Source organism: Scomber japonicus, chromosome 4 (assembly GCF_027409825.1).
Source record: "Scomber japonicus isolate fScoJap1 chromosome 4, fScoJap1.pri, whole genome shotgun sequence".
Taxonomy (NCBI): Eukaryota; Metazoa; Chordata; class Actinopteri; order Scombriformes; family Scombridae; genus Scomber; species Scomber japonicus.
The window spans coordinates 4,642,588-4,657,384 of NC_070581.1; the positions used below are offsets into that span (position 1 = coordinate 4,642,588).

A 14,797-nucleotide genomic window follows, 5' to 3' on the forward strand; every position below is an offset into this window, starting at 1 on the left:
AATAGAAGTAATAATCCCTTTCTCCTGGAATGTTTGTTTTTTTCTTTCAAACAGGAGAGTGAGTACCCATTGGTAATGATTGGCGTCTTCATTCAGCAGCCCACTCCTTTTGTCACAGTGTTTTTTGAACGCCTGCTGAAGCTCCAGTATCCCAAGAAGAAGCTCAAACTCTTCATTTACAACCAGGTAAATGATTTCATACATCAACATTTTCTTTAAAGACTGTGTAAAGTGAATTCAGACATTTTCTTCACATTAAATTGGTCATAAATGTATTTCTAAAAAAGGTGTAAAAAGCATTTCAACCATTTAGATTTGAATTGTGGAGCTAGGCTTCACAAACTGTCTTTCAAGATTTCTGTGTTCAGGATTTAGTGGGCGGGTCTGAAAATCACTGCCGCGTGATTGGCATAAACCCGCCCCTGCTGCTGTAGAGGTATAAATATATTCAGCACACACTACTACTACTACAGTCTACAGTAAGCCAGTAAGCTTAGCTAGCCGCAGAGTTTGCCGCCAAGTTCGCCACCGAGTTAGCCGCCGAGCTAGCCGCCGGGCTAGCGGCTGAGTTAGCAGCTGAAAGCTCTCAGACGTAGCGTCCAGACTGGTTAACATATTTGAAAATCTGTTAATGAAAGGCTCTTTCCAGGATATTACTTAAAACACTTAATATAGACACAGGCCTGTAGTTGCTTTGTTCAATCATACTGCCAGTGTTTATATGGAGCAGTAACTCTGAAAGCGCTCCATACAAGGAGATAAATTCTCAGTAAAGCCGGGCAGGCAGGTCAGAACACAGGTAAGACACAGGTAAGCCCTGACTATGTTGATGCCTGAGGTGAGATTATAGACTGGAGCCCCCCCACACACACCCTGCTGCTGCAACAGTGCAACATCACTTGCTTTTCAACTGAACTTCAATTTAATACGGAAGATAATAAGTCAATTTAATAAAAACATTTAGTTATAAATACAACTGTGCATACGACAACAACAAAAACATTTTGTGTATGTGTGTCATGGGACTGGAATATATGATAAGGCAATTTGAACCCACATTGTGGTAAATACTCTCTCTAGGAAAAATCCAACTGTGTAAATGAGGTTTCTCTAATCCCCAATCTCCTACTGAAACAATGTTTCTTTTAAGTGGTGTTTAAGAGAACACTTAGTGAAAAGCTGTCTGTTACCCTGTCACTTAAGTGCAGGTCAATGAATGAATAGAAACAGGTTGTAAGGTTATACAGACATGCACTATTATAACTGTGCGGTGATCCACCTGTATTATAGTTGTTTATGCATATTTAGTGCAACTCTGTGTGACTGCTGTAATACAGAGTCTTGCTCTCTACTTCTGTTTATGAATTCTTTCCATCTAGGAAGCTCATCATGAGCGTCAGGTCAGCTCTTTCCTGCAGAATCATGGAAGTCTTTATCAGAATGTCAAGTTCATCGGGCCTGAAGAGGGGATGGATGAAGCTGCGGTCCGCAACCTGGGCTTGTGAGTTATACAAACAGTGGTTGGCTGTATGACACATTAACAGTTAAAAGATATTCCTAAAGAAACTGAGATGCTTAAAATTCTACATGGTCTCCTTATAGACAAAAAGAAGCATTGCTCAAAGGATTCAGTTTTACTTAGTATAATGTGTTTTCTTTTCCCCAACTCATGATGTCAAGTCATCCTTTCATCCTTCCATCTTTGCAGTCACCAGATCTCAGCCCAAATGAACACTCACAGTGTTCATCCCTGCAGTAGAGTTCACAGACTGTAGAATCAATGCTAAGGCGTATTGGAGCTGTTCTGGCAGTACATGGTGGCCCAACACCTTACTAAGATACTTAATGTTGTTTTTTCCTTTAATTTGTCACTCATCTGTATGTGCAAAGTTTGTTTTCACATTCATTGCTAGTTTCTTATATAAACTTTAGTAGCTTTAATACAATGTATAGTATTACGTGTAGATTGATAAAATATATGAAAATGACAAGTGCAGATTTCTGGAAAGCTGTTGCTGTGACTGCTGGTGGAGATTTTCATGGAGCTTACATTCAGATTTTGTGCATGTTACACTCAAGAATCTAAGGAAGGCAAAATGCAGCATGCAGCATTATTTGTTGGAATACATGTCAAAATGAGTGCTGTTTGACACTGTATTGTTTACATGAAGCATATTTCAGCATTGTTTCTTAAGTTCACATAACATACATGTTAATGCTTCATTGCCTTTCCCTTCTTTCAGTGATATGTGTCGGAAGGACAAGGACTGTGACTATTTCTTCAGTGTGGACGTAGAAGTGGTCTTAAAAAATGAGAACACACTCAAAATTCTCATTGAACAAAACCTGCAAGTATTTTTATCAATATTGAATTGTCAGTAATAATCTTGTGACGATCTCTGCTAATGTCTTGCTGAATGCTGTAGTCACAACCACACAGTAAATTCTCTTCGTTGTTACTTTGCTTATTTAGTTGCATAAGTCATGTTTTTACCAACTTGCACTGTTGTACTAACACCTCTGTAATTGTTCCTCAGTCCTGTTGTGGCACCAATGATAACTCGGACTGGCAGACTGTGGAGCAACTTTTGGGGAGCCCTCAGTGCAGAAGGCTACTATGCTAGGTCTGAGGACTATGTGGACATTGTTCAAGGACGCAGGCTGTAAGTTGTTTAACTGCTGCTCTACATAGACTTCACATAGGTGTTTAACTACAGAAGACTCTGTAAGATTTGGTAGACAAACTAGACGTGAAAACTTGAGGAACTAGAGAACTTGCATCTGATTACACTGAACATACAATATAATGGAGGGTTGCAGCAGAGAGATGTAATCTCAATAAATGTTGATAATATCCTAAACATTGATGTCGACATTGGCAAACAGTTTAACAACATTTGCAGCAAGGTCTGCAAGAACGTGTGAGGCCTAAAAATACATCAGGCCCGAATGAAATGCTTGGTGCAGGAGAGTGCAGCACAGCGCACAGGTTCCATTCCTGGTGAGATGCAGGAGGAGCCCGGCCTGGAGGCAACCAACAGAGCCCAGAACCTCCAAGTGCTAAGCTCCCCAGCTCCAAGCAAAGTAGTTCAGCAGCAGCGCGTCAAGTGGCTTCCAGCAAGCCAGCACAGAGTGTGGCAGCAGTTTGATGAGGATGTAGACAGAATGATCGAATTAACAGCAAAAGGGGATGTTGACAGACGGCTTTAGACCATGACCACCATCATTGTCATGTTCGGGAAAGAGAGGTTCGGTGTGGAAGAGAGCAAATCCATCAGACCCGACTTCACCATGAATCGAAGGGCAGAGAAGATCAGTCAAATGCAGCAAGAGCTTCAAACTCTGGCAAGACAGTACAAGGTAGCAACTGAGGAGGAGAAACCACCACTAGAAGAGCTCCGGAACATTATCAGGGAGAAACTCATGACCCTATGCCGAGCTGAATGGCACAGGAGACGGAGCAGAGAGAGGGCCAGGAAGCAAACTGCTTTCATAGCTGATCCATTCTTGATTCACCAAAAAGCTACTGGGGCAGAAGTGCAGCAGCTGTCTGACCTGCTCTAAGGAAGAAGTAGACCACTTCCTGCGCAACAGCTTGAGCGACTGTGATAGAGAGCAGGATCTAGGGCCCCTCAGAGACCTTTTGGACATGCCATCTCCAACTGTTGATTTCAACATCTGCGAGCCCACCTGGAAGGAAGTCCAGGAAGTGGTTACAGCAACCAGAGCCAAATCAGCTCCAGGACCCAGTGGAGTGCCCTATAAGGTGTACAAGCACTGCCCTGAGATACTCAGAATCCCCTGGAAGACCCTGCGTGTGATTTGGCACAGAGTAACAGTAGCGGATCAGTAGAGACAGACGGGGGACGCGAATTCCACCACGCTGGAGCAGTTTAGATCCATCTCGCTTCTCAGCGTTGAGGGTAAGATCTTCTTCAGCATCCTATCCAGATGGTTGACAGACTTCCTCCTCAAGAACGCGTACATTGATACCTCAGTTCAGAATGGTGGTATCCCTGGCGTATCAGGGTGCTTAGAACACAATAGAGTAGTTACCCAGCTGACCAGGGAGGCACATGAGGGGAAGGGAGACCTGGTTGTGCTTTAGCTCGACCTCGCCAACTCATATGGTTCAATTCCCCACAAGTTGGTTGAGACCACCCTGGACCAACACCATGTACCTAGGAAGATCAAGGACCTCATCCTGAACTACTACGGGAACTTAAGGCACAGAGTCATTTCTGGGAGTACAACATCAGATTGGCATCGGCTCAAGAAGGGGATTATAACTGGGTGCACCATCTCAGTTAGCCTCTTTGCCTTTGCCATGAACATGGTACAAGGCAGCAGAAACCGAACGCAGAGGCCCTCTGTACAAGTCTGGCATTCGGCAGCCACCCATCAGAGCATTCATGGATGATCTTACTGTCACCAAAACATCGGTGCCTGGAGGTCTAGCCCAGCTAATCTCCACCTCTGGGGTAAGAGTGGCACTCCAACATGTCCTCTGTGCCCAAGGAAAGGTTCCCTCGAACACATCCTGAGCAGCTTCCCAATAGCTCTGGGACACAAGCCAGGGTCTGATCAGCCCTGGCTGGGTCGCCTCAGGGACGAAGACCCGAAACACCCAATGATCTCAGGAACATCACTGAGCATGTGTCCCTGAGCACATCCTAGGATGTATCTTTCATTAACATTAGTCTCTTTTTATTACCAAATGATTATATGTAGTTCTTCACACTGGTAAATGATAATAGATCATTTTATTGAACTCATAACCTACTGTAAATTCTAAAAGCTAGTTAAAAAGACATAGCTGCTTGAAATTACTTACAACTCACATAGTAAATTCAGCACAATTTATGTTTCCATAGAAGTCATTCCATCATACATCAGCAGTCATGTCATACTCACAAATACTAATTATTGCCTATTGTTTTTCATTTACATTTCTCTGCTTTCATGTTTTCTCATGGACAGCTTTTAATTTGAAACATGTTGTGCAGCAGTTTGTTTCATTGATAGCAGCTTAACAACAATCAAAAAAACTGGAAGGTGTAAGAGACTGGCAACAATAAGTGATAGGAAACTGTGTTTCTGAAAATGGTGAGTATGACATGACTGTTGTAATGTTAGAGTTAATGCTCAGCAGAAAACAGGGAGGCCTCTTATTAAAATATGATGAAATATACCTATAAAACAGGAACAAAGTCTATCTGACTGATGTAAATAAACACCATTACCACATGAGCATTTACAGTATTTTAGCACATATTGTTCCTGATATTAGATCCTAGTGTTAGTATGCACATTTTCTAAGACTGTCTTGTTTTTTAGGGGTTTGTGGAATGTCCCATATGTGTCCAGTGTGTACCTGATGAAGGCCAGCCTCCTTCGATCAGAGCTCACAGACTACAAATTGTTTAACTCGCATATCCTAGACCCTGACATGGCTTACTGCCACAACATTCGCAACAAGGTCAGTAAGAGTTCATGAAGGCAGTAGATGAGTCACCTCATTTCATGTGCAGCACTTATAGTTGATTCTACTTAGATAACGAACAAAATAACAAAAGCACTTAGAGGATAAATGCAGTTAGTTAGTGTTGCCCCCTCTGTTATTTTTGTCAGAATAACTTGTATCAGTCTATGGTCTAATAACAATGAATGGTCTAATGTGCAAATGTTAAATATGTTCCCTGTAATATTTGACCTGCTGTGAATCTTTCTTTCAGGGAATCTTCATGTTTGTAACCAACATGCACACTTTCGGTCGCATCCTATCAACAGAAAAGTATGAGACCAGTCATCTTCATAATGATCTGTGGCAGATCTTTGAAAACCCATTGGTAAGAATCAGCATACATCTTCATATATGTATACATACAGTAATGTCTCTATGTGAAACAAAGTCCTTGTAGATAGGAATGTTATTACTCTTCCTTCTACTTGATTACTCTGAGCAGTTTCTTACACATCTGCGCTAGAATATCATTTCAACAAGGGCTGTAACTGTAGCATGAAAAGTTGTAGTTATCTCTGCATTTGCACTGAATATTATGTATGTTGTGTTTCTTTCAGGACTGGCAGGAGCGCTACATTCATGAGAACTACACTCACATGATCAAAGATAAACTGATTGAAACTGTGAGTTGTAACACAAAGGACCAGTGTTTAAGATTTAGTCATCTAGCAGGACAGATTTGTGTATAAGCCCATGAAAGTAAGAATCATTGTGTATTTGTTCCATTAGAGTGAGCTATTTATAACCAAACATGGATTGGCTCCTCTTCCACAGAGGCCTTCATGTTGCCATGTTTCTACAATAGCCCAGAACAGACAAACCAAACACTGGCTCTAGAGATGGACTTTCATGTTGCAATCTGTAATTTCACTGCTAGATGCCACTAAATCTGATCACACTGGTCCTTTAAATCAGTACATGGGTTGTCTGCATTGAAGCACAGTAAAATTATAGATTGTATATATAGAACTGTTGACAGTGAACACTTGATTTAAAATGTGGATTCTCTAAATAGTGTTGTTGTTGTGGTTAAATTGTACTGTGTTTATTCTGTGTTGCAGCCTTGTCCTGATGTGTACTGGTTCCCAGTGTTCAATGATGTTGCTTGTGACCACCTTGTTGAAGAAATGGAACATTTTGGGAAGTGGTCAGGAGGAGGCAATGTGGTATGCTATCATCACATATCATACCATACCTTATAGCCAGAACAGAATTGGTAGAAGACAAGCTTGTTTTGTCAGTAGTCCAGTGACTATAACTTGATATCAATATAAAATAATTTTTTAGAGCTGCAGTATTTTGACTCTATAGCCTTTTCATTTTTTAGGTGCTAGAGGTGCTCGAAAACTCACATTTTGCACATGCATCAGAAGTGGCATAACTTTATATCTGATATTGGGATATGGGTTTGGATGTAGAGAAATGGCTCAAGGGCGGCGCTCCTTCAAAAATGTTTAAGTCGAGGCACCCACTTTTAAATTTGATATACATTTCTGAAATTTGTTAGGCAGATGTAACATTTCCAGACTTTAAAAAAAGCCTCTTGGAGCGATATCCTAAGTCCAACAGGAAGTTAGCTATTTTGAATTTACAATTTCTCAAAATTGAAGCCATTTACAGTTGCTCTACTTTAACAAACTACTCCTGGAGATCAACCTGAGCAACTTACCTTTGTGATAGTAAATTGTGAACCATTTGAATTTTCGGTGAATGCCCTTGTCATGGTGTACTGGTCGATTTTGCTCAGAACGTGAAACAGGAAGTTGACAAACAAACATCATCCAATTTACATGAAATGTACACATTGCGGTCTATACATCATATACAGCAATGATGTATAATTAGGGGGTGCTCTCTAATACCACACAGTGGACACATGAAGTGATATTTAAGTCCTTTGTGCAACTTCCCATATTCATCAAAATGCATAGGTCAGGAGAGCTCTATTAAATGTATTGCTGCATGAATGAACCACTTGTGTAGCACTGCCTACTGGCATCAGGAAGTTAGCCGTATGTGATATGCAATTTATAGGACATTTACATGGTATGGTCCACATGTGATATAGACCAACATGACGAATAATTAGTGGCACAACCTGATATGTACAAAGATAATCACTGCTTGCCGCTTTCATTTACTTAATATTTATCACTGAGGTTGGAAAGTTTTCCTAATATTTCCCCCCCCTCATGTATGTTAATGGGGTGGACAAAATATTAGGAACACTGTTCAGTATAATGTATCCTCCAAGTCTGTTGACTCTCATAGTTTAAAAATAATTTTGTCATTATCTGAAAAAGAATCTTTCATTCACTTTTGCTGATAATGATTTTACTGATTCATTTTCTTGCTCTTCAGGACACTAGAATCCAAGGTGGATATGAGAATGTCCCTACCATTGATATCCACATGAATCAAATCAACTATGAAAAGAACTGGCAACAATTTTTAGTGGAGTACATAGCACCGATAACAGAGAAAATGTTTCCTGGTTACTACACCAAGGTAAGACTCATGAATGGGACGGGAGCACGAAGTTAAAACCATCATTGTCACACATTCTTAAGAGATTCAATTCTAAATTGAGAGGAAATTAATTCATGATTTCCATGTCTCATGCTAACAATCAGAAAACCTTAAGTTGATGTTCTTGAACATAATTAAGAATAAATTGTGATCATGTTTTCTATGAATGTATTGAAATATAATGATTGTATTCTGTGATGTTCTTATATATCCTGCTTTGTCCCCTAGTTTGTGCAAAGTGGATGTGGATGTGCTTGTATTGCATTTCCCAGAGATCACCTGTCAGTCTGATAGAGTATCTTAGTGGGAAGAATTATTTTGGGTATCCAGGGTTTCAGAAGTAAAAGTCCTGTTTGGATGATGTGGGTGGCCTTTAAACTGTCATATATACATATACAATACTTGTCAGTAAATCCACGATTGTTCTTTTGGCTCTGTGCATGGAATTTGACAAGATTTTATAGCAAGAATGTATGTATTGATTCTTGGCATGGTGCTGAAATGATGAATCACTATCCATTATGATAACTGATTCAACATTTGTAGGACAAAATGAGCTTAAACTTTAAAGGTACTGTTGGTGTTTGATTTGCCATTATCCCTGAAATGTTATAGACGAACTGAATAATGTATAAGATGATGATGTCTTCCTTCATCAGTGTTCTACTCCCTTGAACTTCGTGGTGAGGTACAAACCTGACGAGCAGCCCCTGCTCGAGCCTCACCATGATGCCTCCACATTCACTATTAACATAGCTCTCAACAGGAAAGGTGTGGACTACCAGGTAAATGAGGAGAAGCTGGGAGGTAATAGAGGCTACAGGACATGCTGATGCAGGCGAGCTACACCTTTCTCTCTGCTTCTTCTGCTCCATCTATGGAAGTGAATGCTGGAGTGGTAACCAAGCTGATGCTTTTCTTTATTAAGCAGGAGCTGCGAGGGTGCACATGTGTTCACTCTTTCTTCTGGCCAGATGAGCAGTTTCTATGCGAATGCTTGCATGACTCCTTTCTGTCTGTGTGTTTGCAGGCTCATTTTGACTTGGCCTTTGTAGTTAGGTATAAGCCAGATGAGCAGCCATCTTTGAAGCCACACCATGACGCCTCCACATTCACTATAAACCTTGCACTTAATCAAGTGGGCCTTGATTACCAGGTGAGTGTGTTTGGAGATAAAAAATCTGATATTTCCAACTGGTAGCCCATGAAACTACATGTAGCTACATCCTAAAAACATATTATTTAACCAACATACAATTTAATTCCATTATCCATACTCCTCAACTGATTTTCAGCTATATCAGTTGGTATTTTCATAATATGTCATTGAACACAAATGTTTCTCTATCCCAGTAAAATCACCATGACTGCTGTCACAAGAGTTTATTTATTCAAAACCATTACAATATGTCTCGGTTTAAAAATGTCTGACTTTGGAGCCCCCTGGTGGTAGAATGAATAGGACACGTCTATGTGTCATGTCATATCAAGGAGAGTCAATACAAATACAACACTTGTAACTGTAAATCACTTGATGGTGGAGCAGATGGCTCAGTACATCTGTTTTCTTGAAAGAATAGTGTAGTGGTAATAGAGGAATAGAAGGGAAGCATTCATTCATTATTCATTTCTTGTCAGAAACTTGATATATGTTAACTTAATGATGATAATAATAATAATAATGATAATAATAATATATATCTTTTTTTCTTAAATGTTCAGCTGACCTTCAATACAATGACTTAAAGACACTTACATGGAAATAAATACATGTGTATAGTGTACCATTTTACCGTATTTACAGGAAAATTGGTAGAAATAAACAGAATTAGTAAATACAGCATTCAATTTCAAACTTTGTGTCTAACATGGATTTGAGTGCAGAGAGATGTTGGTCCATCTGGTTCATGGTGTAGGACAGAATTTTATATGACCTCTAATGGAAGCATAAAAAATAATATGGAAGATAGCATTGTATAATATTATTTAAGTCATTGCATAATACAACATTGTTGAATGAAGTCACCATAAACAATGCACAGTAGGAGACATGGGGATCAATAGAGGCTCATTCTTGCCTCTGGGCAACTTACAGGTTTCATTTGTTTCAAAAACGTGAACATAGAGTAACTCTAACACAGTGTAGCATAAAGATTTGACAAAGCATGATGCTTTCATCAGAATCATATAGAACATTGAATGCCATCATATTTCTGGCATGTACAGCTACATTTCTGGTATGTCAAACTTTCCATCTGTTTCATTTCTGTATTTGTGACTTTGTCTTCTTTGCATGACACATGAACCCAAACCTAAAGTCTTGTTATTGTTGCATCCATGTTGTATCCCTGCATCTTTAATACACTGGACTAAACAATCCACATTATTTGTGGTTTATGCCACATGAATTCTTACGTAGAAGAAACAACTGTTAAATACAATTATATCATTTCAGAAGCTGGTGAAGTATTACTGTCTGCAAAGTTTTCTGACAATTAAATTTATAATAATTGTTATTCTGATGACATTACCAGTGGTTTTGCTTGTTAAAGGCCATCAACTAGAAAAAAACATATACCTTAAATTCCCAAATAAAAGCTGATATTATGTTCTAACAAGAATGAACAATTAAAGACAAAATCAGGATTATGTACAACTCTGTACAACAGAGTTATGCCTTACTCACCACACTGCTGAAAACACTTCCTGTTTGCTGTTTTTCAGGAAGTATTGAGATTATTGGAAGCATTTTAACAGTGATTAGAAAAACAGCTGAGAGAAACTGGGATTGTCAGTAAATGAAAACAGTACTGAGACACAGTAGTGAGAGCAGCACAGTGGTGAGTCTTACACAACTCAGTTGGAATTAGCACTATGGAAATCAACCTATATCCCTAGACAATAGGTGAACATGGTGGAGGTGAAAAAGACAGCAAGTTGAGGTTGAGTCTAGATTATTTTGTAAAACTGTAACTTTAGACACAAACAAACAATATATAAAAGTGGTGTTGATATTGTTACTGATGTTCCTACACATCCTTGTCACCTGTCCCCGCACTACCTTTTGGTTTCAGGGGCCATGTTCAGACAGATGACAGGCAGCGTAATTAATGCTCACATCCTGAGTTTAGCCGCAAAATACATTAGATGTTCATGAAATATGTCTGACAGACTGATTTAACAACTGTAGCCAGCTGTACTTCACCAGCTACTTCCTCTCAATACTGAACACCCTAATTCACAACTCTGAAGTTGATTAGACTCAAATGATCTGATGTGAATCAAAATTTTACTCAGAGACTCTTAAAGTGATGTAATCTGATCAGCTGTGACAGTGATGTTACCTTCACTACTCTACTCAGCTAAACATAACACAGAGCACTGCTGATAACCCCTGAAAGTACCTGTTGCTCACACCCTAGCCAGGAACTGCTCATTAGAGAGCAGAGACAAAAGCAGAACCTCTGACTTGTAATGTTATGTTTAGTTATAACCCTGGGTATGTGCAGTGCAATGCCTGGTTGGGTCTGAATACAGCCTTCGCTCCTGTCTCTTTAAGCCTCCCCGTACAATGAGCCCACACTCTTGTGATTGGCTACCAAGGGGCAGTCATATCAGAGTCATATGAAGTTACTGCCCATGCAAACCTAACATTTCCTGCTTTACTGCATCATGTTAAAAGTTGAATGACTAAATGACAGGAGACTTTTATTTTGAAGAATTTACAAGAAATTAAATTTGTAGCAGAGCTTCGTAACAGGTGCTTAAAACTAAAACAACATATGAAGAGCTAAACAACTTACTTTACGTTGCCATGCTGTAGAGTGGAAAAACACTCACAGCATGCCAGCTCAGCTCAAGTCATGGCTCAGCTTCAATAACTGCAAACAATGGGAAAATGCTAAAATGTTAGCAGAGCAGTGAACACATGAAAAAAATCCATTTTAGCCAACATCAGATTGGGCTGAAAGTAGAAAAAAAACTTTGTTAACTGAGCATTCAGATCATCTGAAGCTGGTGCTTTTTGCTCACGGATTACTTCGACATACATTTACCTCAGTATTTGACATTTTGGCCTAATATGAACATCTGACATTGTAGTGTCATTTATAAGACTGAAAATAAGGAAAAGCATAACAGGTCCTTAGGTTCTTGCAGTGTGAAAGACTTAGCAAAACCAATTGATTCTGCCGGGGTCACATGTTAATTTGAGTTGTGTTGTGACTGCAGGGTGGTGGATGCAGATTCCTCCGCTACAACTGCTCCATTAATGCTCCTCGTAAAGGCTGGGCCCTGATGCACCCGGGCCGCCTCACCCACTACCACGAAGGCCTGCCCACCACGGCTGGTGTCCGCTACATTGCAGTATCGTTTGTGGATCCCTGAGCTCCCTGGTGAAGGTACACATCCCACCATATAATCCAGACCAAACAGGACACATACTGGCAGCATCCTTCAGATATGTGCAGAAGCATCACAGCTGCTCTTTGATTTCTGGATTGGAGTGGTAATCATCTGTTTTAGATTATTTCCTTGTTTTAATACCAAAAAAATGATACTGTCTCTGGCTTTAAACAGATCATACTTATCAGCAGTAGAATGTTAGTGCTCTATGAAGTAATGAAACATAAACAAAGGTGCTCAATGCAACAAGTACCAAATCAGCAAGAACATATAATGAACATGTTATCAGCCAGTTACAGGAGAACTGGTAGCTTACATTGATGAACATATTCTATAGAGCATTTGTGTTGCTTTTCAAATACAGTTGAGCATTCAGACTTACTAGGCATCATTTAAATGAGAGTGGAGGGAGCACAGGGAGCTCACTGTGTGCTTGTCGGTTTGTCATAATTGGACTAATAATAAGTGCTAATTTATTTGAGGAATGTTCACCACTTAACTACATCAACTAAAGGGATTAGAGTCTTATAAAGAAATTAATATTACATTGTTTTGTGGCACCTTCTCTAAATCTAGTTTGATGACCTCTATTATTTCAGTTGAATGACCACACAGTTTGTTCAGCAAACATAGGGACAGGTAGTATTCCAATATACTGACTGTATACCTACACACTAATACCATCTCATAGCTGGGTTGTTTACAGTTCACTCAATTTGTGTTATACTTGAGCTCTTAAAGGAAGGGTTCACAGTGTTTTAGATCTGCCTTAAAAGAGATGTTCAAATGGTCATTGAAACTGTTTTCTTGCTGTAATGATTCCTCCTGCTCATACTGACCATTAGAAGATCCCTTCACAATAAACTGACAATGGAAGTGACTAAATCAATTCCTTGTTCTGTGCAAAAATGTAAAGTAAAAAAGAATTTTCTCAAGTTAATATGAAGCTTCAGCCGTCTAAATGAAGTGGAAATCTTCAAAAGTGTTTTAGTGAAAATTTCTCTGAAAATGAGGAGAGGATTGACAGCAAAGAAAGCCTGTTTCAGCTGATCTGGGCACCTGACTGTTGTTTTAAGGCAGACTTGAAAAACTGTGAACCTGTTCTTTAATGACACAAAATGAGATTTACTCTTATCAAGTTGTTTCAAAGTGATAGAAGTTGGAACACTTGATCAGAAAATAGTCCAGCTATTGATTTTTCCTGATTTTAGTCGTCATCATGTATTCCTTTGTTTTTTTAGATAGTGAGCATGTTGCTGTAGTCCCAAATCTAAACTGACTATTGGAACAATGGAACAAACCCTGTAGTCTTCCTAATGTGAACATGATGTTCACACAAGTCATTATTTAACAGCATTCAAGCCATTTAAAGCTGATGTTGATCCAAGGGTTCAGAGATTTAAAGGGATTCCACATATCTTGCACATCATATTGATCATAAAGTAGAGTCTACTAATCAACCTGTGCAGATATCCTCAGATACCAGTTTTACAAACTGGAATAAAATGCACCAGACAAGGGCAGTTTTAGAGGACACTATGCTGTTGCATTATGGGAAGTGAAGGATCCAGTGTTTTTGGAACTAAAGTCATATTTGAGACTAAATATGTCAGACTTATATCAATATACATTACTAAAGCACTGTCACTGAGCTGATGAGCACATGCAGGTTTGTCCTGATCTGTTACCTAATCTTAAACTCTGGTCTGTATTTGGTTTCTAAGACCTTTATTTCACGTTTTGCTCATGTTGCATATTACTTCAATGTATTCAAACTAATTACTACAAACAAACCTGGCATCAGGCAGTAAAATATTCAGAAATTGACATTTTCTTTACCAATATAACTTTCTTGCCTTCCAGCTACACTTCCAGTTTTCATCATCATTGTATGTAAAGTTACCATGGTGACCTGCTGAGTCAAATCTCTTGTTTGGTCTGGACTGTGTGGTGTGCATCAACAATCAAGTTTATTCTTTTGTGCCTTAAGATCAATTTCTCTCAGGAAATCACCAGGAGTTCTGCTTAGATAGAGACATGTTTTTGAAAAAGTTTTATGTTGTTGCCATTTTTCTGTATCCAAACAGTTCTTTTCTAATTCTCACACCAAAGCATCTTATTTATTTTTTGTATATTGTATTTTATAAAGCTCACACTCTTTTTTGCAATATACCTGCTATTGTAAGATTGCATATTGTCTGCAATGAAAAGATTGCATTCTGTCAGCTGACTTTATAAAAGTGGAACTACTCACACAGTCTTGCTGATACAAACTATTGCTGTGCTTTCATGCAACTTGAATAAAACAGTGAACAAACTGTGAGTCTCAAGTGTGTGACT

The 14,797-nt window shown here is 39.2% G+C and overlaps 1 protein-coding gene across 1 annotated transcript in view; it reads left to right on the forward strand.

The window, feature by feature from the left end:
• The window catches only part of plod1a (procollagen-lysine, 2-oxoglutarate 5-dioxygenase 1a), a 36,363-nt gene extending 23,650 nt beyond the window's left edge, over positions 1-12,713 (forward strand). The window contains exons 9-19 of the mRNA XM_053318359.1: positions 55-186; positions 1,380-1,501; positions 2,244-2,348; positions 2,538-2,663; positions 5,338-5,479; positions 5,736-5,849; positions 6,082-6,147; positions 6,586-6,690; positions 7,886-8,032; positions 9,084-9,209; positions 12,284-12,713. Of these exons, the coding sequence (XP_053174334.1) occupies positions 55-186; positions 1,380-1,501; positions 2,244-2,348; positions 2,538-2,663; positions 5,338-5,479; positions 5,736-5,849; positions 6,082-6,147; positions 6,586-6,690; positions 7,886-8,032; positions 9,084-9,209; positions 12,284-12,439 (1,341 nt within the window). The 3' untranslated portion in view covers positions 12,440-12,713. The remainder of the gene's footprint in view (positions 1-54; positions 187-1,379; positions 1,502-2,243; positions 2,349-2,537; positions 2,664-5,337; positions 5,480-5,735; positions 5,850-6,081; positions 6,148-6,585; positions 6,691-7,885; positions 8,033-9,083; positions 9,210-12,283) is intronic.
• The last annotated feature ends 2,084 nt before the right edge of the window (positions 12,714-14,797 follow it).